At 38.3% G+C, this 26,616-nt stretch overlaps 1 protein-coding gene across 1 annotated transcript in view; it reads right to left on the reverse strand.

Annotated features, from left to right (window-relative positions):
• Nucleotides 1–573: 573 nt before the first annotated feature.
• Nucleotides 574–26,616, reverse strand: part of LOC127152158 (macrophage mannose receptor 1-like) — a 48,037-nt gene continuing 21,994 nt past the window's right edge. The window contains exons 8-14 of the mRNA XM_051092661.1: nt 21,477–21,698; nt 14,004–14,378; nt 3,531–3,902; nt 3,099–3,443; nt 1,888–2,253; nt 1,325–1,732; nt 574–635 (exon numbers count right to left, since the gene is read on the reverse strand). Coding sequence (XP_050948618.1) covers nt 574–635; nt 1,325–1,732; nt 1,888–2,253; nt 3,099–3,443; nt 3,531–3,902; nt 14,004–14,378; nt 21,477–21,698 — 2,150 coding nt within the window. The remainder of the gene's footprint in view (nt 636–1,324; nt 1,733–1,887; nt 2,254–3,098; nt 3,444–3,530; nt 3,903–14,003; nt 14,379–21,476; nt 21,699–26,616) is intronic.

The raw sequence follows: 26,616 nt of genomic DNA on the forward strand, positions 1-26,616 counted from the left end.
CTTGTGGACTATATATAAACATCTTTATGTAAAATATCTTACTCAGGACAGTACTAAATAAAAAAAAAAAACATGCATTTTGTATGATCTGTCTTATTTTGTTAAATTGTTTACATTTTCACAGATTCTGCAACGGGTTCCCAAAATTTTGCATGCCACTGTAGTTGTAATTGTTTCTATACTGTACAAACTGTATTTTCTATCCCCTAACCCTTTCCCTAAACCTACCCTCACACAAAACTTTCTGCATTTTTAGACTTGTAAAAAGAATTGTAGTATGATTTAAAGAGGACATATTTACACAAACATACCATACTTATCTGAATTGATGGGTTAGTATGTTCATCATGTCCATCATGTCCACCAGAAAGAAGCAAAAAGAAAACAGAGATAGCATTAGTATAAAAGTTACTGAGTTACATAAATAACAGTGGCATTTATATTACAGTTTTTCACATTTACCTATTTGATAAACCGTATTCTTAATAGCCTAAACCAATTTGTCAAATGAATCACTCTTTCTGCAAAACCTTAAACACTGTTTGCAGATCTCATGCACTCTTTTTCCAAAACTCAAAACACATTCTCACTCAGTAAGACACAGTTTGCTCTGTAATGAACTTGTGATGCAAATCCTTAAACACAAGAAAGCAAAAGTTAAGCACAACTGCAACATGACTGTCATCATTTACACACAATAATTCAAAATTCTTCACACTTCTTTCTAAATATTTAAATATACAAAATATAAGCCAGTTCAAAGTGCACAGAAGGCACGGGTGCATCTGTCAATCTGAGAGGTACAGAAGAGTGTGAATTTATATATATATATATATATATATATGTATATATATATATATATAAACAAAAACAAAAAAAATGGAAAAATACACACATATATGTATGAGTGTGTATGTGTATATATATATATATATATATATATATATATATATATGTGTATGTGTGTGTGTTTTTTTTTTTTTTTTTTGGTTCTTTTGAGTGTGTGTATGTTTATGTATATTTTTTGCTAAATAATTATTATTTTTAAATAATTTCTTTTTTTTTTTTTATAACTACATGCACTGGACACTGTGTTGAACACAGGTGCAATGATTCTGAAGCGATTGTTTGATTTTGCCAGAAGAGTCAGGGGTTCAGTGAATTTAGTTTAAATATTTGGACTTGTGTTTAAGGTTTTGAGAAAATGAGCGATGGTTTCAAAAAATGTGTTTTAGCAATTCAGAAAAACTGTAATAGATAAACAATATGTTACTTGTTTTTCCCTGATTTTTATTTTTTTGACTAAGAAGGTATATTTGCTCACCACTGTAACAGAAGAAAGGCAAACTGTCAAAGCAGTTCTCATCTGTCCACTGGCCAAAGAATTGTAAAGACACTGCTGTACAGTGTTCAGCTCCATTCAGTGGTTGGACACTTGCACCATTATCTGGTTGTGCATCAACACCTTGAGTGTATGGCAGCCAATATGTGAAGGAAGAGTTGCTCTGATCTGACCACAGTCTGTTTCTGTGCAGACCAATCCATACATAACCATAATAACCATAATAACCATAATAACGATAAAAACGTGTAACATTCATTATCTGTTGACGCTCTGTCTCATTTCTCACACTGGCCAGGTCTGTGTATTTCTCTCTGCAGTAGCTCTGAGCTCCAGTCCAGGTCCTATAATCGGATACCCAGATATATTTCTGAGAGGCATTTCCTCTATCTAAAAAAAACAACAACAACAAAAACATAATTTAATGGATGTATACGAAAGCTTCAGTATCTCTCAGGACTGAAAACAATTCTAAAATCTTCAAGCTTTGACTTCAGTCATACAACAAACATTTTTTTTTTTTTTTTTTACCTATAATGTCTTACCATCATAGCAAACAAATGTGTAATATTTGCCACATGATGAATCAAACCAGTTTCCATTGGAATCTATGTAAACACACAGTTCATTTTCTCCGTTGTTCGGTTCATGATACCAGTTTCTGAAATCTCTCTCTCCTTCCTGATAGAAATCATTGTCTTCCAGTGACCATCTCCAGCTGTTCACATCATCATACAGTCCAATCCAGGCTGAAACATTGTAACTCCCATTAACTGTGTTAATCAGCCTGTTCATTTCCTCCATGTTCTCAATGGTGGCCAGATCAGTGTAATTCTGTCTGCAGTATCTCTGAGCTTCAGTCCAGCTCATAGACTCATTCACAAAGTGATACTGACGGGATGATGCTGATGCTGTCAAAGTGGGGAAAAAGAGTGAAGATAAATGTTTAAAAATGTGCATTCATTCATAAATATTCTATAGATAATGTGCTTGTAAATGTTTACTAATTCATTCAGAACATTAGTTAACATAAAAATTAAAATGGTTAATTTAATTCAACATTCAGTTAATATATGGTCATGAATTATATGAAAAACTACAAATTATTTGTCAGATGTAATGTGCATTTGAATGCTTAGAAATGTCATTGATTGTTGTTTAAACCACTTTACAGACTGTGGTTTAATTAGAGTTAATGAATCCTATGCCAACATGAATAATGTATAAAGTACTTAATATTACTAACATTATTACAAAATTTGCAAATGTAAAAAATTGCATTGTGATATACAAATCATTTTAATCAGTTTAAACAGCAGTTTAATGGCATTCAAAGCCTTTAAGCATTCAAATGTACATTAATAAATAAGCTCTTAATCACTGTATAATATCTGTTAAAATTATATGTAGATTCATTGTAAAATATGAATTGAATGTTTAATGATATTTGTAAGCATTTTTATTTTTGTTAACTAATGTTCTGTTAATCATTATGTAATATTCAGTAAGTTCATTAGTAAACATTTACAAGCACATTACCTTATATTGTATGAAAATATATTATCTAATAATCTGCTAAGCATTATAAAATGTTTGGTAATGATTTATGTAGTAATTATAAAGTATTGCCTTTTTTCCTAACACATGTAGTTTTATCTTCTAAAATAATTTGAAGTTATGTATTTCTTAACAAAGGTACGCAGCCAGCCTAAGAGTGTTTGTAGCAAGACTGTCGTTGTCTAAATGATCTGCTCACCATTGTAGCAAATGAAAGGTAATGCAGTGTTGCAGTTTTCATCTGTCCAGTTCCCAGAATCACTAAATGACACTGCAGTGCAGTATTCACTGTTTCCAGCATTATCTGGCTGTCCTGTTCTCCAGTTACTGAATGAAGAGTTGCTCTGATCTGACCAAGATCTGGTTCTGTACAGTCCAATCCAAAAAGAGAAATAATATGGAAATAATGATAGAAGTTTGAAGTTTTCGGTCTCATTCCTGATACTGACAAGGTCTGTGTAATGTTTTCTGCAGTAACTCTGAGCTGCAGTCCAGGTTTGGGACGGGTAAACAAACACATAACTTCTATTAGCATTCGCTCCTCCTGTGGGAAATATACATGCATATGATAAATCTCGGTATCATAAATATATTGTTTTTAAAATGTTAAAAAGTCAATAGCAGTTCTCACCATCATAGCAAACAAAGGGAAGTGTATAGTAACAAGGGGCTTCACTCCATGTTCCACGATATGACATGTACACACACAGACTCTGTCCATATGAGTTCACTGGTTGCTGAACAAACCAGCTTTTAAATCCTCCATCAAGCACTACATTATCCAGAGACCATCTCCAGCTGTTTACATCATCATAGAGACCAATCCAAGCTTTGCCATAGTAAGTTCTATGTACTCTTTTAAAGAGCCTGTTCATTTCCTCCATGTTATCAATGGTGGCCAGATCAGTGTAATTCTGTCTGCAGTATCTCTGAGCTTCAGTCCAGCTGATAGACTCATTTACAAAGTGATACTGACGAGTACACGAAGATTGTGTGCAGGTTCCTGTAAGTTTCAAATATAAAACAGATAATTATATTTATTTGATATATATATATATATATAAATGGTTTTCTCTGCAGAACTGCAATAAAAATGAGAAAGATTTTTACATGTAATAAAAACTAATGAATAAAGTAGAAATTATTAAAATTATAATTAACTGTATATTATATTATAACTATATCTATATTAACGCCTGCTATTAACAATTTGAAGAACAGCTTTTGCATTTTAATGCAAATTAAAAAATGTAGTAAATCAATTATAATAATAATACATTTAAATATAAATAAAATCTATACATTAAGTGGACATTACAGAAAGTGTTATTTGATGAACACAAGTGATTAAAAAAAGACCAAAAATAAACTTACTGTTGTAGCAGATGAAAGGCATGTTGGATAAGCAGTTCTCATCAGTCCATCGACCTAAATGACTGAATGATACAGCAGTACAGAGCTCAATACCCCGTTGGCCATAAACATTTTCACCATTATCTGGTTGTTGTTGTGAGTAGGGAATAGCTGGTCTCCAGTCTTCATATTTAATAATCTGACCATTTGACCAAATCCTGTTTCTGTACAGTCCGATCCAGACTCCTCCACCTGCTGTCTCAAGAATCCTCTGGTTCTCAGTCTGATTTCTCACATTGACGAGATCTGTGTAATGATCTCTGCAGTATCTACGAGCATCTGACCAGGTTTTCCCATCATTGATTCTTACGTAACTCTGTGTTGCATTCCCTCTACCTAAGATATAATATATATAACAAATTATACATATGTACAGAAAAACTCACAAAAAAACCTACAATAATAATAATGAAATGTCCTTACCACCATAGCAAACGAATGGCAGGATGTTGTCACATGACATATCATACCATTTGCCATTATAATCCATGTAAACACACAGTTGTTTCCCACCATAGTTGTCTGGTTCATGATACCAGTTCCTGAAATCTCTCTCTCCTTCCTGATAGAAATCATTGTCTTCCAGTGACCATCTCCAGCTGTTCACATCATCATACAGTCCAATCCAGGCTGAACCATTGTAACTCCCATTAACTGTGTTAATCAGCCTGTTCATTTCCTCCATGTTCTCAATGGTTGCCAGATCAGTGTACTTCTGTTTGCAGTAACTCTGAGCTTCAGTCCAGTTCTTAGACTCATTCACAAAGTGATATTGGCGGGAAGATACCAGAGATGACACTGTGGAGAAGGTGTAAGATGTTAACATTTAACATTTTTTGACAGTCCTGGCCACTAAATAGATATCCACTCACCATTGTAGCAAATGAAAGGAAACCTATAACGGCAGTATTCATCAGTCCAGCTCCCAGAGTCACTGAATGAGACTACAGTGCAGGATCCAGCAGTATCTGGCTGTCCTGTCCTCCAGTTACTGAATGAAGAGTTGCTCTGATCTGACCAAGATCTGGGTATGAATAATCCAATCCAAACACTAACATCATAATTCTCAAATAAATACTGGATTTTCTGGTTTTCAGTCTCATTCCTGATACTGACGAGGTCTGTGTGATGTTCTCTACAGTATCTCTGAGCTTCAGTCCAGGTTTTGTACTGGTAAACCCAAACATAACTAGCACTACCATTCCATCTTCCTGAAACATTCAAATACAATATTGAACTTTAGTGAAAGTTGATTTTTTATTTTTTTATACCTATAATACAACACAATTGTTTTTTTATTGTCCTATACATATTATTAATAAAACTGCTTACCATCATAGCAGATAAAAGGATGATGATAGAAACAGTATGATGTAAACCATATGCCACTGTACATAGACACACACAGACTTTGTCCTCCATAATTGTCTGCTCCCACGTTATACCAGTTCCTGAAGTCTTTCTCTCCCACCTTGAAGAAATCACTGTCCTCTAGAGTCCATTTCCAACTGTTCAGATCATCATAGAGTCCAATCCAGACCAAATCAATGGAAGCATCATTCACTGTGTTTATTAACTGGAGCGTCTGTTGTTCATTTTCAATGGTGGCCAGATCAGTGTATTTCTCTCTACAGTATTTCTGAGCTTCAGTCCAAGTTTTGGATTTATTCACAAAGACATACTCATGAGGAACACTCAAGGCAAAGGTGAGAAACCCTTTTAAAGACAAGTTTAGTGTTTCAGTAAGAAACCAAATATCAAAGGGGTCAGTTTAAATATCTGTATTCTCCCAAATTATTAAAAAAAAAAACAGTAACTATAAAAATTCCACATCATAGTTTTATATAAAATGTCAGGTTAATTAATGCTAAAATATTTTATGAAAGTATTCATCTTACCCGATAACAGAAGCAATGGAAACATAGCTGTGGAAAATAGTATGCACATGTAAAAGCAATTAAATAATTGTATTTATTTTCACTACTTAACTCGTCTTTTCTCTTGCTGCTTTTGTTTTAGTCTTGCTGCTTTTGTTTAAGACTGACTGTCTTAATATTTATAATCTTTACTAATGTGGGAGGGATCATTTTTATCAGCACTCCTGATAATAAACCTGTTGGGTCACATAACTGCTGTATTAAATGTAGCCAAAACAAAATGAAAACAAAAATCTTAAACATAAAATCTTCCACATTCTGCTGTTACATGAAACAAATGCTTTACACAATCCTTGTTCCAACTCTGTTCCTAAATAATTCTACATAAAATTTCTAAATAACAACTTAAGACTAAAGCATTCCTGCAGCTCTTATGTTTGATTGATCAACAATATCTTAACAAATAGATTAACAAAATATAAAATTAAAATGTGAGCCCTGGTGATCAAATCCCCTAAATCTAAGAAAAACATTTAAATTGCAACAATATCATTGCTAAGGGATTTCTTAACTAAACATCTTGATTCTACAAAAAATCAAGAAGAACACTTTGGATAATATGAATACAGACAACTTACATTAATCATTATTTAGCTATTAACAAGAAACAAGAACTGATCATGTTGGATTATTTGCATTAGCTGTAAATTGTCTTATTTGTTAAACTTTTGAATATATCAGACAATAATATAAATAAAATAATATATTAGTAATGCCACTTAAAGGTCAAAATTTCTGTTAACAATAGCTTATCCCATATGAAAATTAACCATTGTTTTACTACGAAAAAAAAAAAAAAAAAGAACATGGTTACTACAGTTAAACTACAGTCTTGCTACACAACCATGGTTTTGCTACAAACCGTAGTTTAACTATGGTATTTGTAGTAAAGCTGTGGTTATATAAATGTTAATCAACACACACACACAAAAAAAAACATGATTACTACACTTTTACTATAATAAGACCATGGTTAACTTTTGTAGGGGAGAGAACATGCTGAATTTAGGTCAGTGATAATTTGATAAAACATAAAACCTAAAACCATTTGCAAGAATGCTCTCCTAACCTCTCATAGACCAGTTTTAAGATTTCTCAAATGCATTGTGAAGTTGCAAAGAAGTCTTCATCTGATAAATTCTTCCTGGAGCTGAAACGTGATTTGATCTATGTGAGATATATCTGACCTAAATATATCAAAACAAGATCTTTACATAATATTGCTGCTGTTGTTCTCAAAGTAATTTTATTTATTTATTTTGGGTTAAGAGGATACTGTATATAAAACAATAAAAAAAGGAAAACCATTAAAACAGCTGAGTGTTTTACATTTTTATGTTAATATACTAGTATCATCACAGTCTCTTCAATGTGACCAGTACTGAACATACAGTAAATAAGTGATGTGTTAAAAAAAAACACCCATTTAGGATTGAAAACAGCAGAAAAGAACACAATTGACTCTACAAACATACTTTTTAATGGACGTTAAGTACAAAAGAAGTGCCTATTATGTATATTTCAGATGCAACAATAGACATGTAACATTTAATAGATAACTTGTAGATAACTACAAATTAAAGATGTCCACTTCCAGAACAAAAAGTTACAGATAATGTACTCACCCCCTTGTAATCCAAGATGTTCGTATCTTTCTTTCTTCAGTCATAAATTAATTGTTTTTTGAGAAAAAACATTACAGGACTGATATGGTGCCCCGAGTTTGAACTTTCAAAATGCAGTTTAAATGCAGCTTCAAACGATCCCAAATGTGGTTCAAACTCCAAACGACTGAAGAAAGAAAGACATGAACATCTTGGATGACAAGGGCGTGAGTACATTATCTAACTTTTTGTTCTGAAAGTGAACTTCTTTAACAATTTGAAATACTAGCTATGAAATTAGCTTTCCCTATTTTATTTGAGGAACATCGATTTGTAAGTTGTATTTGTTGAGGAACACTTGTGTGTAAATTGTATTTTTTCGGCTATATACAAGTAGCTCTTTAACACATTTCAGAAACTTTTCAGATAACACTGGCTCCAATGAATATCTTTTAACATATATCATATTAAAACATCACTTGTAAAACTATTAAGATGAAGATCAAGAACTGAAGAAAATATGAAGATCATTTTCAAGTTCACTTAAATTTTAAATATTTTATTACTTTAATATAGTATTTTCTGTAATATTTTATTATGAAAAGTTATAATATTATATATTATATATACTATTAAAGCCTTTTAAATGAAAAACTGGTAAAATAATTATTTCATTGCCAGTAATTAAGAGAAAAAAATCTGTTTACTAGTGTCATCAGTAGCAGTATTGGTAATACTAGTACTAGTACAAAATATTTAAACAAATATTTAAAATATACCGTGTTTATGTTGGTTTCTACTTTAGTTTGGAGATTGGACATGTTACTAATTGCTACTAATTACAAAAGTAATCAGTTGACTGCTCTAATTTTTAATAATGTGAATTTCTATATTGACTGTTGAGTTGAGTACTTGCCTATATACTGAATACTACCTATACCTGAACTAGTTCAAAACCAAATGCAAAGACACATGGGAAAAGGAGCACAATATAAATTGAGCAAAACACATGAGAATCAGATGAACACAATCAAGCCAACAAGGACTAGATGGGTCTGTTCGAAATCACATACTCTCTTGAGTAGGTACTTTGTTAAATAAGTAATTACTTTGCGACCACAAAAAGAGTATGTTCTATTTAGTATAAATGCGTGTAGTATGAATGTAATCTGAATGTACCACATTGGCCATGTTTTCATTGTCACGTGACCTACCAGTGTCAGCTGTGTTGCTTCACTGCAATTCACAATATAAGTACTGTGAATTCAGACATACTTATTTGGTCACATACTGTTTTTTGCCTACTATACAGTAGGGATGTATGCGATTTTGGTTGCAACCAAGGACTAAACAAGGGGATCACATGGCCAACGAAATCAAAGACAAAGCCATGTGCTCAAGCACAAGACAAAGAAACATTAAACAGTGACAAAACAGACTGTTAGGGCAGGACTCTGAGACATTAACTTTAAAATGCAAAATAAAATGAAAAGCTTGTTGCATACCATATCCCTCAGTACATCATTTATAGAATTTAATTTTGTTTGTTCACACCACAATATATTATGTAGCTCTCTGTTTTTGTGGTAACTGTGTCAATCAAAAAATGATCCTGACTGGAGATATTATTCTCAGTGGCAGGGTGTTTAGATGTTTTAATTTTTTATTTTAACTAAACTGTTCCTTGATCAACACCAGTGATCTTTATAGGTCCAGAACTAAAGAAAGAGACCCACATTCTTGTAAGTATTTATTAAATTGTATGATAAACCTTCAAATAATATCAAATACCTCATGATAACTTAATCCATAAAACTGATATGCAAAATTTCTAAACAACTAAAGAAAACTCATGCCACCCACATGTACAGTAACATTTCCTCCAGACACATTTGTTCTAATGTGTACTGTTGTACAGTAACACTCCATTGTACTGTAGACAATACAGTTGTATTCCTGAAGTGCCAAAAATTCTCCAAACAGCTTGTCTTGTTGGGTCATATGGTGCTGGAGTCTATCAGTGTCTTAGGCTGAATTAACAAATTATTGCAGCAAAAATATAAATGTAAAACAAAAATAAGTCATTGCAGCTAAGATCTCATAACACAAAATGTTTGAAAATTACATTCTGATAATATGAGTACAGTCAATCTACAATCTAAAGTGAAAAGTCTGCAGTGAAAACATAATCAAAATGAACATGATTGTTGTTATAATTATTATTGAGATATGAAGTTCAGAATTTCTGTTATCAGTAGCAGGTCCAGTATGAATGTCTAGTTTCAGAGTTTGAAAACAAAACAAAACAAAGACATGAAATTTAACCCATTTTCTTTGTGTGCTGGAACACTGTCCTCATCTCTCATGGACCGATTTTGTAATAGTTTCTCAAATTCATGGTGAAGTTGCTGGGAAGTCCTCGTCTGATAAATTCTTCCTGGAGCTGAAATGTAATTTTTTTTTTTCTCTGTGAGATATTTCTTAATTAAATGTATTACAACAAAATCTGATAATATTGCTTCTGTTGTTCTTAAATTGATTTATTTTCTCTGTGTGTGGATACTATTGTTGTACTACAATAAAACTTTAAGTAAGATTGAGTGTTTTATATCAACATGTTTCTCACCTGTAGAATCACCAGCTCTTCAATCTGAGATTCTGACAGATTCTCCAAACTTGTAACTTCCACTCTCAGTCCCATCACTAATCAGAAAAAAAGAGGTCAGTAGTGCATAAACACACATGTATGTGTTTTACAGGGACTACATAGTTGTGATTGTTTTTATACTGTACAGACTGTATTTTCTATCCCCTCACACAAAACTTTCTGCATTTTTAGATTTTCAAAAAGCACTGTAGTATAATTTAAAGAGCACATATCTACATAAACATACCATACTTATCTGAATTCATGGATCAGTGTGATGTTCATCATGTCCACAAGAAACAAGCAAACAGAAGACAGAACTAGCATTAGCATAAAATTAATTGAGTTACATATAACATCCCTTATTTTTATTCTTTTGACTAAGAAGGTATATTTGCTCACCACTGTAACAGAAGAAAGGCAAACTTTTAAAGCAGCTCTCATCTGTCCACTGACCAAAGTATTGTAAAGAGACAGCTGTGCAGTGTTGAGCTCCGTACATTGGTTGGACACTTGCACCATTATCTGGTTGTGCATCAACACTTTTAGTGTATGGCAGCCAATATGTAAAGGAAGAGTTGCTCTGATCTGACCACAGTCTGTTTCTGTGCAGACCAATCCATACATAACTATAATAATGTGTAACATTTATTATCTGTTCATGCTCTGTCTCATTCCTCACACTGGCCAGGTCTGTGTATTTCTCTCTGCAGTAGCTCTGAGCTTCAGTCCAGGTCCTGTACTCAGATACCCAGACATACTTCTGAGAGGAGTTTCCTCTACCTAAAATAAAACACAATTGAGGATATATATATATATATATATATATTTATATCAAGTGGCAACCTTCTGGTCTCTTTCTTAAAACCAACATGGAAGTGGCTCAAAGCAATTCATTGACTGGGTGCTAGAGACTGGCTCCAAAAATGGAGCTAATGTCTTACCATCATAGCAAACAAATGTGTTATGATTCCCACATGATGAATCATACCATTTTCCACTGGAATCTATGGAAACACACAATTCATTTATTCCATTGTTCGGTTCATAATACCAGTTTCTGAAATCTCTCTCTCCTTCCTGATAGAAATCATTGTCTTCCAGTGACCATCTCCAGCTGTTCACATCATCATACAGTCCAATCCAGGCTGAACCATTGTAACTCCCATTAACTGTGTTAATCAGCCTGTTCATTTCCTCCATGTTCTCAATGGTGGCCAGATCAGTGTAATTCTGTCTGCAGTATCTCTGAGCTTCAGTCCAGGTCTTAGACTCATTCACAAAGTAAAACTGAGATGATGATGCTAATGCTGTCAAGGTGCGATAAAATGGTGAAGATAGAATATTAATAAGTTGCATTAATGGTTATGCCTCAAAATGACATGAGATAATGTGCTTTGTGTTTAATGTATTTGCTCATTAACGTATTGGAAATGACAATGATTAACAGAACGTTAGTTAACAAATTAAAATGCTTAATTTCATTAAACATTTGATTCATATATATAACATATACATATCATGCACTTTATAAAAATCTACAAATAATTCTAACAAATGTTATACACTGTTTAACAGCTTATTTATTAATGTGCATTTGAATGCTTAGAAATGCCATTAAACTGGTCATTTAAACCACTTTACAGACTGTGGTTATGAGTTAATGAATCATGTACGAATAGTGCAGTTTTACAAAATTTGTAAATATAAAAAGTGCAATAGATGATATATAAATTATTTTATTCAATCATTTAAGTATTTAAATGCACATTAATAAATAAGCTGTTAATCACTGTATATATAACATCTGGAAAAATCGTATGTAGATTCATGGTCATATATGAATTGAATGTTTAATGATATTTGTAAGCATTTTTATTTCCGTTAGCTAGTGATCTGTTAAGCATTATATAATGTTTCTGAATGATTCATTAATGAAAGTTATTATAAAGTATTGCCTTTAAAAACATTTAGTAGTTATATCTTGTAAAATAGTGTCAACCTCATATGATTCTTAACAGTGGTGCACAAAATATCCCAGACAGCTGAGAATGTATTGTATGTTTGTGGCAAGACTGTTGGGGTCTAAATGATGTACTCACCAATGTAGCAAATGAAAGGTAATGCAGTGTTGCAGTTTTCATCTGTCCAACTCCCAGAGTCACTAAATGACACTGCAGTGCAGTATTGAAGGTTTCCAGCATTATCTGGCTGTCCTGTCCTCCAGTTACTGAATGAAGAGTTGCTCTGATCTGACCAAGATCTGGTTCTGTACAGCCCAATCCAAACATTGTTATAAGGTAAAAGTAATGACTGAACCCTGTAGTTTTCAGTCTCATTCCTGATACTGACGAGGTCTGTGTGATGTTCTCTGCAGTAACTCTGAGCTTCAGTCCAGGTTTTAGACTGGTAAATAAACACATAATTTGTACTAGCATTTGCTCGTCCTGTGGGAAATATACATGCATATGATATATCTGGGTATCATAAATATATTGTTCTTAAAACATTAAAAAGTCAATAGCAGTTCTCACCATCATAGCAAACAAAGGGAAGTGTATAGTAGCAAGGGGCTTCACTCCATGTTCTACGATATGACATGTACACACACAGACTGCTTCCATACCAGTTCACTGGTTGCTGAACAAACCAGTTTTTAAATCCTCCCTCTAATGCTGTATTATCCAGAGACCATCTCCAGCTGTTGATATCATCATATAGACCAATCCAAGCTTTACCATAGTAAGTTCTGCGTATTATTTTAATGAGTCTGTTCATTTCCTCCATGTTATCAATGGTAGCCAGATCAGTGTAATTCTGTCTGCAGTATCTCTGAGCTTCAGTCCAGCTCATAGAGTCATTCACAAAGTGATACTGATGAGTGCATGAAGATTGTGTGCAGGTTCCTGTAAGTTTAAAATACAAAACAGAAATATATTTGATTTTTCTCTACAGAACTGCAGTATATAATTAAAAAACAAAAATTGGTTTATTGTGAAGATTTTTTAAAAATGTAATAAAAACTGATGAATAAAGTCTTAACACCTGCTGTTAGCAACTTGAAAAACTGCTGTTTCATTATGCAAAGTTAAATGTGTAGTAAATGATTTTCAAGTCTTTAATAGTAATAATAATAATAATAATAATGATTATAAATATATGAACAGTTCAGATGCAAAACTAGCTAAAAGCCACCTCGGTCAAAAATGAGATAATGATACTACGTGAATGCTTTTGACACATAGTATACATCAATCAAATACTTTTTCTTCATATTTGCTAAATCCCAGCCTCTGCTTAACTAGAAGTGCCGGTACTTACGTAGAAACCTATACGTTGGAGCCTGATAAAAATGCTTATTTTAAAGAAAAATGTCAGATGGATTTAGAGGCTTTTGCATCTAAACTCTTCATATATGAAATCTATGCATTAGACATAATTAGACATTACAAAAAGTGGTATTTGATGAACATAAGTGATAAAAAGACCAAAAATAAACTTACTGTTGTAGCAGATGAAAGGTATGCTGGATAAGCAGTTCTCATCAGTCCATCGGCCTAAATGACTGAATGATACAGCAGTACAGTGATGCAAACCCCACTCCCCATAAACATATTCACCATTATCTGGTTGTTGTCCTGAATCGGGAATAGCTGGTCTCCAGTCTTCATATTTGGTAATCTGACCATTTGACCAAATCCTGTTTCTGTACAGTCCGATCCAGACTCCTCCACCTGCTGTCTCAAGAATCCTCTGGTTCTCAGTCTGATTTCTCACGTTGACAAGATCTGTATAATGATCTCTGCAGTATCTACGTGCCTCTGACCAGGTTTTCCGATCATTGATTCTGACATAACTCTCTGTGGCATTCACACTACCTGAGATGTGAAATATAACAAATTATATATGCACCAGAGCATGTAAGCGAAGCGTGTTGTTTTAAACACCTTAGCAAACCTACCTAAAATGCAAAAACTGAAAAAGTGTATTTGATTTTCGTTAACTTTATTTCTGTGAAAATATCTGTTGCTGTGCGCACACACAAGATGACGCACACACACAAGATGAGATCTACAGTTATTAACAGATATTATTTAATAACTACGGAGCTCCGAATATATAATTCGAAGGAACAATTCATTTCTGCGACGTCGGCAGGTTTTATTATTTTTTAATTAATTAACTATTATTTATTCATTTTAAGCAATAATAATTTTAATAATTAATTACGAAATATTATAATTCGTTCCACGATTTAGGCCTACTAAAACTAGGGAACGAACGAATCAATTTGTGGCAGTTAAGCATAAACAAGAGAACGAATACTTAATTCGTGGCCATAATTTAGACTAAAGGAGAAAAATTATTCTTAATTTGTGGCCATTATGTAGGCCTAGCATAAAATATAGCTATTCTAAATTTGTGGCCGTGATTTTGTCTACATGTCATGATCAGGGCTCCATACAACAGAATATAACCTTGGCCTACCTGTTTATCTATTCATTTATATAACTAGCTCACCTTTTGCTGCACTACCATGTTTGCATAGCACACCGTCCTGCTTGATGGCAATGTGCCGCTTCAGATTCCAATTAGAATCTTTGCTAACTTTCACTCCCTGCACTCCCTCTCAGTTTCTTCTCCCTGCTCATTCTTAACTTTGATTTTTACTTTACATTTGTTATGCGATATGGGAAAACCCGTCGGATGTCGCGCTGGGACGTTTCCCTATCGATACTACACTCGTACTGCGTCGATTAGACGCTATGGGAAAAAGTCCTTTTTTCTCCTTGACTAAAGCCTTTTTTAATAATGCAGTGAAACTGCACAGCCATTGGATCGTGCAGAGAAATGAAACGAACCAATGCCTCGGCAGCGGTGCTGCACGAGCCTATGGCAAAGAAGCCCGCCGAAGCCCGCCAGAAGGGGCGGGGCCAATGGCTATATAAGCAGCCATTTCGCCATAGGAACCCAGATTTCTTCTCCTTCAGCGACGACTCTTCGCGCTTACGAGACAGAAGCCCTCACCGTTGACAAGCACCTGCAGCGGAGTGATTCTGCAACTGACTCACCGCTCGGTTGACGTCGGCTGCAGCGCATCTTCTCCCCTGCCGTCATCCGGCCCTTTATCTCTCTTTTCTAAAAGAGCAAATTAGGCGTTGTTCCAAATGCTGCACCGTTTTTGTCGTGCATGCAAGGCCCCCTTGCATGCTGCTGACACTCACGGCGAGTGCGTCTCCTGCTTGGGAATTCCCCATGTGGAGGCGGCACTTAAAGAGACGGAATGTCCCCATTGCGGGGATATGAGTCTCCCCTCTCTGCGCTCGCGGATAGCGTTCTTTTCAGACTCCGCCCCTCGCGCCCTCCCGTTTCCTCCTTCACAGGAACCTGTGAAGAAGAAACAGCGGGGTAGAGGATCTCAGCGCACGGAGTTAGATGAGCTCACGTCGGCTCAGCCCCCGCATGCCTCACCTTCTCCACAGAGAGAGGATTCTCCCGTTCTCTTCACCCGCCCAGATCTGTGTCCCTCAGCGGCTGCGAGTGATCTGGTATCCTTCAGCGGGAGTGAGGATGACATGCTGGACAGCATGTCATTGGCTGCATCGGACGCTGAGGAGCTGTGGGACTTTATCAATGACCCCGCCCCCCTACCGTCTATCGATACCAGCAATCCCAGGACCAGAACTGGCATGGACGCCGAGCTCTTCCGCGTTCTGACCAGGGCTGTGGACGAGCTGGGACTGGAGTGGTCTCCTCCAGAGGAGCCCCCACGCAGCCTCCTCGATGGGTGGTACCTGCCAGGGCGCCGCCAGGCCCCTCGCCAGCGGGCTTCTCCGTTCCTCCCTGAGGTCCACGAGGAACTCACCAGATCTTGGCGCGCCCCCTACTCAGCGCACCTCGTCTTCCTCCGCCCTCACCTTTGTCGACGGCGCTGAAGACAAAGGATACGAGAAGCTACCTCCCCTGGATGAGTCAGTGGCCGCCCACCTCTGTCCGCCCACTGCTATCGGCTGGAAGGCTAAAGCTTCCCATCCGTCCAAGCCGTGCAGAACAACTTCGGCCCTCGCCGGACGCGCCTACACGTCGGCCGGACAGGCCGCCTCAGTGCTACACTCCATGGCAATTCTCCAAGTGTTCCAGGCCAAACTTCTCGCTCAGTCAGACAAGTCTGCCCTGGACCCCACCACTCTGACAGAGTTGCGAAGCGCCACGGACTTGGCTCTGCACGCTACTAAAGCCTCGGCGCCACCTATGGCTCACGCTGACAGAGATCAAGGACGCGGATAAGGTCCCCTTCCTCGATGCTCCTATCTCCCCCACAGGCCTCTTCGGGCCTTCTGTGGAAGGATTCGCCGAGCGATTTTCTGCAGCTCAGAAGACGTCCCAAGCTATGCGACACTTCCTGCCAAAGCGCTCGAGCGCCACGGCTGCTTCCGGGTGCTCCAAGCCTACACCGCCTCAGCAGCCTGTGAGACCTGCGTCGACCGCTTCCTCCGCCGCCGCCCGCCGCCGCTGCCGCCGCAGCTCAGCCAGCCAGAGCCGAGTCGAGACTACGTTCCAGCTCGGCTAGACGCTACCCCTTCCCCAAGCGCCAGGGACCACGGCCCAAGCTGGCGCTGGATCCGGCGCCTCCGCCGTCGTCCTGATCCAGGCGAAAGGAAGAGGAGAGGGCAAAGTCTCGCGTTAGCCGGACCACCCCCCAAAAGGCCTCTGTTAAACCTTCAAGCACCCCGCCTAATGCCGGGTGCCGAGGTCGATGTGTTTTGTGTAAAACCGGTTGTAAACACTGGGTCCATTTTTCTTGTGCCCACACAACCAGTCACTGTGATAGCGAACAAAATAAAACACAAACATTCTCAAAAAGAGAGCAAATTTCCTCTTCCAATCATAAAGGGTGTCTCGTGCCATCACAATGGCCAGCTACCCGAACCAATTATACCCCTGGCCACTCGGGCAGAGGCCTGGCAGACTATCCCCGGAGTGTCAGATTGGGTTATGGGGATAATAAAAAGAGGCCATTCACTCCAGTTCGCTCGAAGGCCCCCGCGCTTCAGCGGCGTGGTCCCCACCGTGGTAACGAGCAGGGACACGCACGTCCTACACTCGGAGGTGTTGATATTGCTGGGAAAAGGCGCCATAGAGATAGTCCACCCAGCCCAGAGCGAGTCAGGATTCTACAGCCGTTACTTCCTCATCCCCAAGAAGGATGGAGGTCTACGACCCATCCTCGATTTAAGACATTTGAATCGGGCCCTCATGAAACAGCCGTTCAAAATGTTAACCTTGAGGCAGATCCTATCGCATGTTCGCCCAGGGGACTGGTTCCTTTCACTGGACCTGAAAGACGCGTACTTTCACATCCAGATAGCCCCCCCATCACAGACGATTCTTGAGATTCGCCTTCGAGGGTGTGGCTTATCAATACACGGTCCTGCCCTTTGGCTTATCCCTGGCTCCCCGCACGTTTACAAAGTGCATGGACGCGGCTCTTGCCCCTCTGAGACAGAAGGGAATCAGCGTCCTCAACTACCTCGACGACTGGCTCGTTCTGGCCCAGTCAGAGGCGGAGCTGTTATCTCACAGAGCCCTTCTTCTCAGCCGCTTAGAGTGCCTAGGACTCAGGGTCAATCTGACCAAGAGCGCGTTGCACCCCAGCCGACAAATCTCGTTTCTGGGAGCAATTTTCGATTCGACTCAGTTGAGAGCTATGGTTGTGCCAGAGCGAGCTCTGGCAATACGGCAACTAGCGGGCTCGTTCAGGGTCGGAGCCCTTCACCCCCTCAAGAGGTTTCAAAGGATGCTAGGCCTTATGGCTTCTGCATCCCCAGTGCTAGAATTGGGCCTGCTGCGTATGCGGCCCCTTCAGCGTTGGCTGAAACCACGGGTTCCACCTCATGCATGGTGTCACGGACGTTTGCGTGTCAGGGTGGACCAGGCCTGTGTGGAAGCCCTGGTCCCCTGCAAAAACCCACAATGGTTGGAGAGGGGCGTGCCCTTGGGGTCGGTTTGCAGAAGGAAGGTGGTCACGACAGATGCCTCCAACAAAGGTTGGGGGGCGCTGTGCGATGGCAACCCAGAAGAAGGGTTTCACATCAACTGCCTGGAAATGCTGGCAGTATGTCACGCCCTTCGCTCATTCCTGCCAGACCTGAAGGGACACCATGTACTGATCCGCTTGGACAACATGACTGTGGTGTCCTACATAAATCGTCAGGGGGGACTCTCCTCCAGACACCTCTTCACCCTGGTGAAGGGCCTTCTGAAATAGGCTCAGCTCAACTGGCCCAACCTCCTCCTGTATGCTTTTCCCCCGACATCCTTGATTCCTCAGGTACTCAAGCGAGTCAGGGAACAGAGTCACAAGCTCCTCCTGGTGGCCCCTCTTTGGAGGAACCAACCGTGGTTTTCAGAACTGTGCCAACTGCTTTGTGCAGCCCCTTGGCCGATCCCCCTGAGGCGGGACCTCCTCTCTCAGGCGAACGGGACAATATGGCACCCCCAGCCCAGTCTGTGGGCCTTACACCTCTGGTGTCTGGACGGGAGTCTGAGAATCTCCCAGAAAGAGTTCTGAACACGATCTCCCAAGCTAGAGCTCCGTCTACAAGACGCCTCTACGCCCTTAAGTGGTCTGTCTTTTCCACCTGGTGTTCTACCCGTGGCAAAAATCCAGCCTCCTGTGACATATCTGTGATATTGTCTTTCCTTCAAGAGCTGTTGGATAAGGGTCGCTCCCCTTCCACACTCAAGGTCTATGTGGCTGCTATAGCGGCTTTTCACGCCCCGATAGCAGAAATTTTTGAAGGGGTCTAGGAGGATGAATCCCTCTCGTCCCCACACTATCCCTACTTGGGACCTATCTACGGTCTTGAGGGCTCTGAAGAGCCCTCCCTTTGAACCGTTGTCAGTTGCAGATCTCAAACCCCTGACACTTAAGACCACCTTACTGCTAGCCTTAGTGTCAGTCAAGCGCATAGGAGATCTGCAAGCACTCTCTATAAGCCCCTCCTGTCTTGAGTTTGGGCCAGGCGACTCCAAGGTCATCCTGAAACCAAGACATGGGTACGTGCCTAAGGTGCCTTCTACTCCGTTTAGGGCACAGGTTGTTACGCTCTCTGCTCTCCCTTCCTCAGAAGGTAATCAGGAGTTAAGTCTGCTCTGTCCAGTCAGGGCATTGAGAATATACATTGAGCAATCCGCCCCTTTTAGGCAGTCGGATCAGCTCTTCGTCTGCTTTGGTGGCTGCAATAAGGGACACCCGGTCACAAAGCAAAGACTCTCTAGATGGATAGTTAGCTATTACGCTAGCCTATTCCTCCTTGGGCCTGGAATGTCCCGTCGGAGTGCGTGCCCACTCAACTAGAGGCGTGGCCTCCTCTTGGGCATGGTCTAGCAGTGTATCCATTGCAGAATTTTGTGCGGCGGCTGGCTGGGCCTCGCCGTCCACCTTCACTAGGTTCTACAGCCTAGACATCCCCGCCTTACAGGCGGGAATCCTTTCTGCATGAGTAAATCACAGGAGGACGACCTCAGGCCAAGCCTTGTCTTACTCATCATAAATGGGCCCCACGGGGCCTAAATACGAGTTCGGCCGTTCTCTCCATGGCATGGCGTGTATGGATCGGTTCCCATAGCGTCTAATCGACGCAGTACGAGTGTAGTATCGATAGGGAACATACTCGGTTACTGTCGTAACCTCGGTTCCCTGAGATACGGGAACGAGTACTGCGTTACGAGCCATGCCATGTCGCTGCACGACCTAGTCGTCGCTTCAGTCGAAGTAACCTGGGTTCCTATGGCGAAATGGCCGCATATATAGCCATTGGCCCCGCCCCTTCTGGCGGGCTTCAGCGGGCTTCTTCACCATAGGCTCGTGCAGCACCGCTGCCGAGGCATTGGTTCGTTTCGTTTCTCTGCATGATCCAATAACCGTGTTTTTTCACTGCGTTATTAAAAAAGGCTTCAGTCAAGGAGAAAAAAGGACTTTTTCCCATAGCGTCTAATCGACGCAGTACTCGTTCCCGTATCTCAGGGAACCGAGGTTACGACAGTAACCGAGTACGTTTCAGGGAATTCGAAATGTGTTTTTTTTTTGTTAAAATTAGGATTCATTAAATTATTATTCTGTAACGTCTTGTCTATCATCTCTGAAAATATCTTGGCAAAATTCACTTGTTTAGTGCAGAAAAATGTGTTGCAGCAAGCAGAAATTACTGACTTTCTCTTATGTTAAGAACTCGAACCCCACAAAAACAGTTAACCTATCACAAATAAACCACGTAACATATTTAATAAAGGTGTATCAATGCACATTCCTGCCTGTCCTGTGTAAACTACGGCACACAAAGTTTATTTATTTATTTATTTATTTTATAACTTGAGGTGGCGGAGCGCAACAACGCAGTCTAAGGTACTGTAGCTGCTCACTTAAACAATCTTACTCATCTCATTCTGCTCAATCTTGGTGATGTCAGTGCCCTAAACGATGTTATAATGGACTATTTCACATCTAGAGATGGAGGTTTGGATGATGAAGTTACTAAAGAGGAGGAGTCCGATGACAGTCTGTTTTTTGGACAGTGCGTGAACAGTTGCACTGCGCTGGCTTTTCTAAAATGTAATCTCGAAACATACAAGGGGTGAGCAAAAGTTTAGAAACTATACCCATGATAAACAACGTCAAATTTACTGTCCCTCCCATAGATGCGGCATTAGAAACACCCTCGCATAGCGTTAACTAGTTTTTTTGTAACTTGATGAAAAGGTGATATAGTACAAATAGTGTTATAAATGTACATACATATTTTTTAAAAAAAAAATATAAATAACTATAAAAGGAAGGCTTTGAAAAGGGTCCAAAGGCGCTCAGAATCTCTTAAGGAAATGCTCCCGCTCCACTTCGCCCACATGCTCTGATATGCACAGAAAAACTCACAAAAAAGAGAAATATAATAATAATAATAATGAAATGTCCTTACCACTATAGCAAACGAATGGCAGCATGTTGTCACATGACATATCATACCATTTGCCATCATTATGCAAGTAAACACACAGTTGTCTCCCACCACTGTTGTCCGGTTCATGGTACCAGTTTCTGAAATCTCTCCCTCCTTCCTGATAGAAATCATTGTCTTCCAGTGACCATCTCCAGCTGTTCACATCATCATACAGTCCAATCCAGGCTGAACCATTGTAACCTCCATTAACTGTGTTAATCAGTCTGTTCATTTCCTCCATGTTCTCAATGGTGGCCAGATCAGTGTAATTCTGTCTGCAGTATCTCTGAGCTTCAGTCCAGCTCATAGACTCATTCACAAAGTGATACTGACGGGATGATGTCAAAGATGACACTGTGGAGAAAGTGTAAAATGTTAGCATTAAAAAAAATATTGACAGTCCTGGCCGCTACATAGACATCCACTCACCATTGTAGCAAATGAAAGGAAATCTATAATTGCAGTATTCATCAGTCCAGCTCCCAGAGTCCCTGAATGAGACTACAGTGCAGGATCCTTCAGTATCTGGCTGTCCTGACCTCCAGTAACTGAATGAAGAGTTGCTCTGATCTGACCAAGATCTGGTTCTGTACAGTCCAATCCAAACATGATAATAATAATAATATTCATTCTGTAATAAATACTGGATCTTCTCGTTTTCAGTCTCATTCCTGATACTGACGAGGTCTGTGTGATGTTCTCTGCAGTAACTCTGAGCTTCAGTCCAAGGTTTGTACTGGTTAACCCAAACATAACTAGCACTGGCATTCTGTCTTCCTGAAACATTTAAATACAGAACTGAGCTTTAGTGAGATTTGATTATTTCAGAATACCTGTAATAAAACACAGTTCATTGTTTTTCATTGTCCTGTAATATTAATAAAACTGCTTACCATCATAGCAGATAAAAGGACGATAACTGGAACAGTATGATGTACGCCATATGCCATTGTCCATGTACACACACAGACCTTGTCCTCCAAAATTGTCTGGTCCTGGGTTATACCAGTTCCTGAAGTCTTTTCTCCCACCTTAAAGAAGTCATTGTCCTCTAGAGTCCATTTCCAACTGTTCAGATCATCATAGAGTCCAATCCAGGCCAAATCAATGGAGTCATCATTCACTGTGTCAATCAACTGGATTGTCTGTTGTTCATTTTCAATGGTGGCCAGATCAGTGTATTTCTCTCTACAGTATCTCTGAGCTTCTGCCCAAGTCTTGGATTCATTCACAAAGACATACTCATGAGGGACACTCAAGGTAAAGGTGAGAAACCCTTTAAAAAAAAAGTTTAATTTTTTAATAAGAAAACAAATGCCAAAAGGGTCAATTTAAATATCTGTATTCTCCAAATTATAAAAAATAAATTACTGTAACATTAGTAGCTAGAAAAATTCCACATCATACTCTTTTTATTTTTTATAGAAATATTTGTCTTACCTGATAACAGAAGCAATCGAAACATAGCTGTGAAAAATAGTATGCACATGTAAAATCAATCAAATAATTTTATTTATTTTCATTACTTAATGTTTTAAATGTCAGGAGGAAAAGCCATTCTAAAAATGGTCAGTGTACCTTTTGATTTGAAGCCTCGTCTGTTCTCTTGCTGCTTTTGTTTTAGATTATCTGACTGTCTTAATATGTATAGTGTTCACTAAATGTGGGAGGGGTCATTTTTATAAATACACCTGACATTAATAAAACCTGTTGGGTCACACAACCGCTGTATTAAATGTATATATAAAAAAACTTAAACATAAAATCTTTCACATTCTGCTGTTACATAAATAAGAATCATTTGAATTTTCTGAACTTGTGAGTGCTATGACCATTTAGACCGTAAAACAAATAACTTACAAAACTGTACATTTTGCATTATTTTTTATAAATTGCCTTATTTGTTACAAATTTAAAATATATCAGACAATAATATAAAATATTGGTCTAAATTTCTGTTAACAATAGCTTAACCCTTACGAAAATTAACCAAAAAAACAAACAAAAAAAAAAAAAGCTAGTTAAACCATGGCAACAACAAATTAAAACAAAGTGGTTATACAAATGTTAATCAATATGCCAAAAAACATAGTTTTACTATGATAAGCTGTTACTATGACTTTTTTGGAGACAACATGCAGGATATAGTTCAGTGTTTGATGAAACATGAAGCCTAAAACCCTTTGCTTGTGCAGGAATGCTGTCCTAACCTCCCATAGACTGGTTTTACAATAGTTTCTCAATGCATTCCTAAGTTGATGGGAACATGATGTTCATATGGCAGAAATCTTGCAGTATGACGTGTACTGATACAGATGAACATGATGAACAATGATTATGTTGTAATCAAAATAGTAGGTCAGGAAAATGTGGTAGTTTTGTCAACTGGTTTAGGTTTGGCATCATCGGAGTAATAAGTAGCTAGTGGAGAGATTGTAAAATTGGGGTAATTTGATCATATTTTCATGACCTGGTAAGGACTCTTGCAGCTGCATTTTGGACTAACTGTAATTTGTTTATCAAAGATGCAGGACAACTACCTAGCTGTGCGTTAAAATAATCCAAACTAGAGATGGAAGAAGGCCATTTTTGTAATGTGAAATATGATTTTCAGAAGACAGATATCATATATGCCGTTAAAAATGATGCAGTGAATGAGAACAGTTCTGGTTCCCTGTTTTTATTTGAGCTCCTTCATATGAGGCATGTTACACCTAGGAATATTCTCTTGCCATTTTCTGTCACAGGAACTACTTTTTAGCGGAAGGATAGCATTTAATGAATGTACTTAAAAAGGTAACATATTAATATAGACAATACATTTTTGGTTTTAATTTGTGTGCCAACCATTTTATAAAAGCAAAAAGGTACTCAAGGCGTGCCGTACTGTAACTAAGTCACAGTTGAAGGGTGTTGTTAGGCACGACAACCGGTTAGGCTTGTCTAAAAATATACGTTTCTCAGTACTACTGTTTGTTGAACTCTTGTGCAAAAGTCACACTTACTCATGCTGCTGTCACAAAAAAAATATCACACTTACAATTATGGTCATAAATGTGCTTCTAGTTGTGCTTCTAATAATCACAGTCATAACTGTATGATTACAGCAACATTTGAAAAAAAAAAAAAAAACATGCGGAAATGTTGCTTATATATGTTTATAGAACGGATTCTAAAAAATGCATTGTGAAAATGTTGCCTTATGTTATAAATTCTTCCTGGAGATGAAATATGTTATTCTTCTGCTTTGCACATAGCTATTTCTAGATGCAGAATTCAGATTCAGTTGTAGATACACTTGAATTCAACCATTAAAGGGGTCATCGGATGCTAAGATCACTTTTACATGCTGTTTGAACATTAATGTGTGTTGGCAGTGTATGTACAAATCTACCCTAATCTGTAAAAATAATACCCCCTTTTTCAAATCGAGCCATTCTCAGATGCCTGTCATTGTGCGTGTTTGACAAGAGTGTCTTACCTTAGATCAGTTGTAACACTCGATGTTTTGATGACAGAGCAGAGATGTAAGTTAGACAAGAGTTGAGCGATTGAGGTGTTGTGTTGCTGGATGTAATAATGAACGTCGTTGGTCGTCATTTACTCCTGACATCTGAGCTACTGAAGATGCAATGGATTACGTTTGTTTGTGAAGGAAATGCACCTCCCGATCTGCATATATCCGTCTATATTAGTGCAAATAATTTGTGATCCAGTGAGTATAAGGGTTTTTTTATGAATCTTTGCGATTGCCTTTCCTAATAATGTGCTAGTTGCGAGTTTAGTGTCTAAATTTGGCTAAAGTAAACAGGCTCGTCAATCCACAGAGAGAAGAGAGGGGCGGGGTGAGCAGAGCTCTTTTGTATTTAAAGGAACCACCCCTTAGAATGAGAGGATTTTTGCAGACCTCATTTTGACAAGGTAAAAAGGGTGTTGTTTTACAAAACCACTGGGAATTTTTAATCAAAGTATATTAGAGACTTTTCATTAAGACTCAAAGAATCATATCAACCTGTGGAAAATGGGCATCCGATGACCCCTTTAAGCAAAAACCAAGACCAAATTCTCATCACACAACAGCCTCATGAGCAAATGGCACTTCTAACTAACTGACTACACTACTTTGAATACAAGTAAAGAGTTTACAGTTCACATCTGTTCAAAACTGTTTTTTGTATACAGAGATGAATGTTTTATCAGATAAACAATTGGTATGTTACACAGCAGTAAATGAGTAAAAGATGACCATTTTTGTTTGGTACTAACATTCTTCAAAATATCTTTATTTGTGCTCATTTTAAGTGAGTAAATGAGTCATACTGACTACCTGTATAAACTCTTTAATCTGAGATTGACAAATTCTCCAGACTTGTAACGCCTACTCGCATTACCATCACTGATCAGGTGCCAATACAGTTGATTTCTATATGTTTTGTCTAATATCAAAATAGGAGGTGCAGTTTTACCATATATTTTTATTATGGCTTCACATTCCAATCTTTTGCAGACCTCTATACAGATACAAATACATGACTATAATAGTAGAGTAACTTGATACATAAATCTGTATTCACATTGTGCAGGAATGTTGTCCTCTTCTCTTATGGTCCGATTTTATGATAACTTCTCAAATGCATTGTGAAGTTGCTGGGAAGTCCTCGTTTGATAAATTCTTCCTGAAGCTGAAATATTTGATTTGTTCTCTGTGAGATATTTCTGAGCTAAACATATCATGACAAGGTCTGAAAATAATATTGCTGCTGTTGTGTTTTACACTGACATGTTTCTCACCTGTAGAATCACCAGCTCTTCAATCTGAGACTCTGACAGATTTTCCAGACTTGTTACTTTCACTCTCAGCCCCGTCACTGATCAGAAAAAGCAGTAGTTAGTGCAAAATACAATCCAGCAATCAAACAATCAGTCAAGCAGTCTGGTGATGTTGATGTATGTGTAAAAACACAAATTTTGTCCTGAAAGCAGCAGAAAGAAGCACATATCTGTACAAACATACCATATTCATCTGAATGGATGAGTCAGTATGATGTTCATCATGTCCACCAGAAAGCAAACAGAAGACAGAGCTAGCATTAGTATAAAAGTTACTGAGTTACACAAT

This window comes from Labeo rohita, chromosome 21 (genome assembly GCF_022985175.1).
Source record: "Labeo rohita strain BAU-BD-2019 chromosome 21, IGBB_LRoh.1.0, whole genome shotgun sequence".
Taxonomy (NCBI): domain Eukaryota; kingdom Metazoa; phylum Chordata; class Actinopteri; order Cypriniformes; family Cyprinidae; genus Labeo; species Labeo rohita.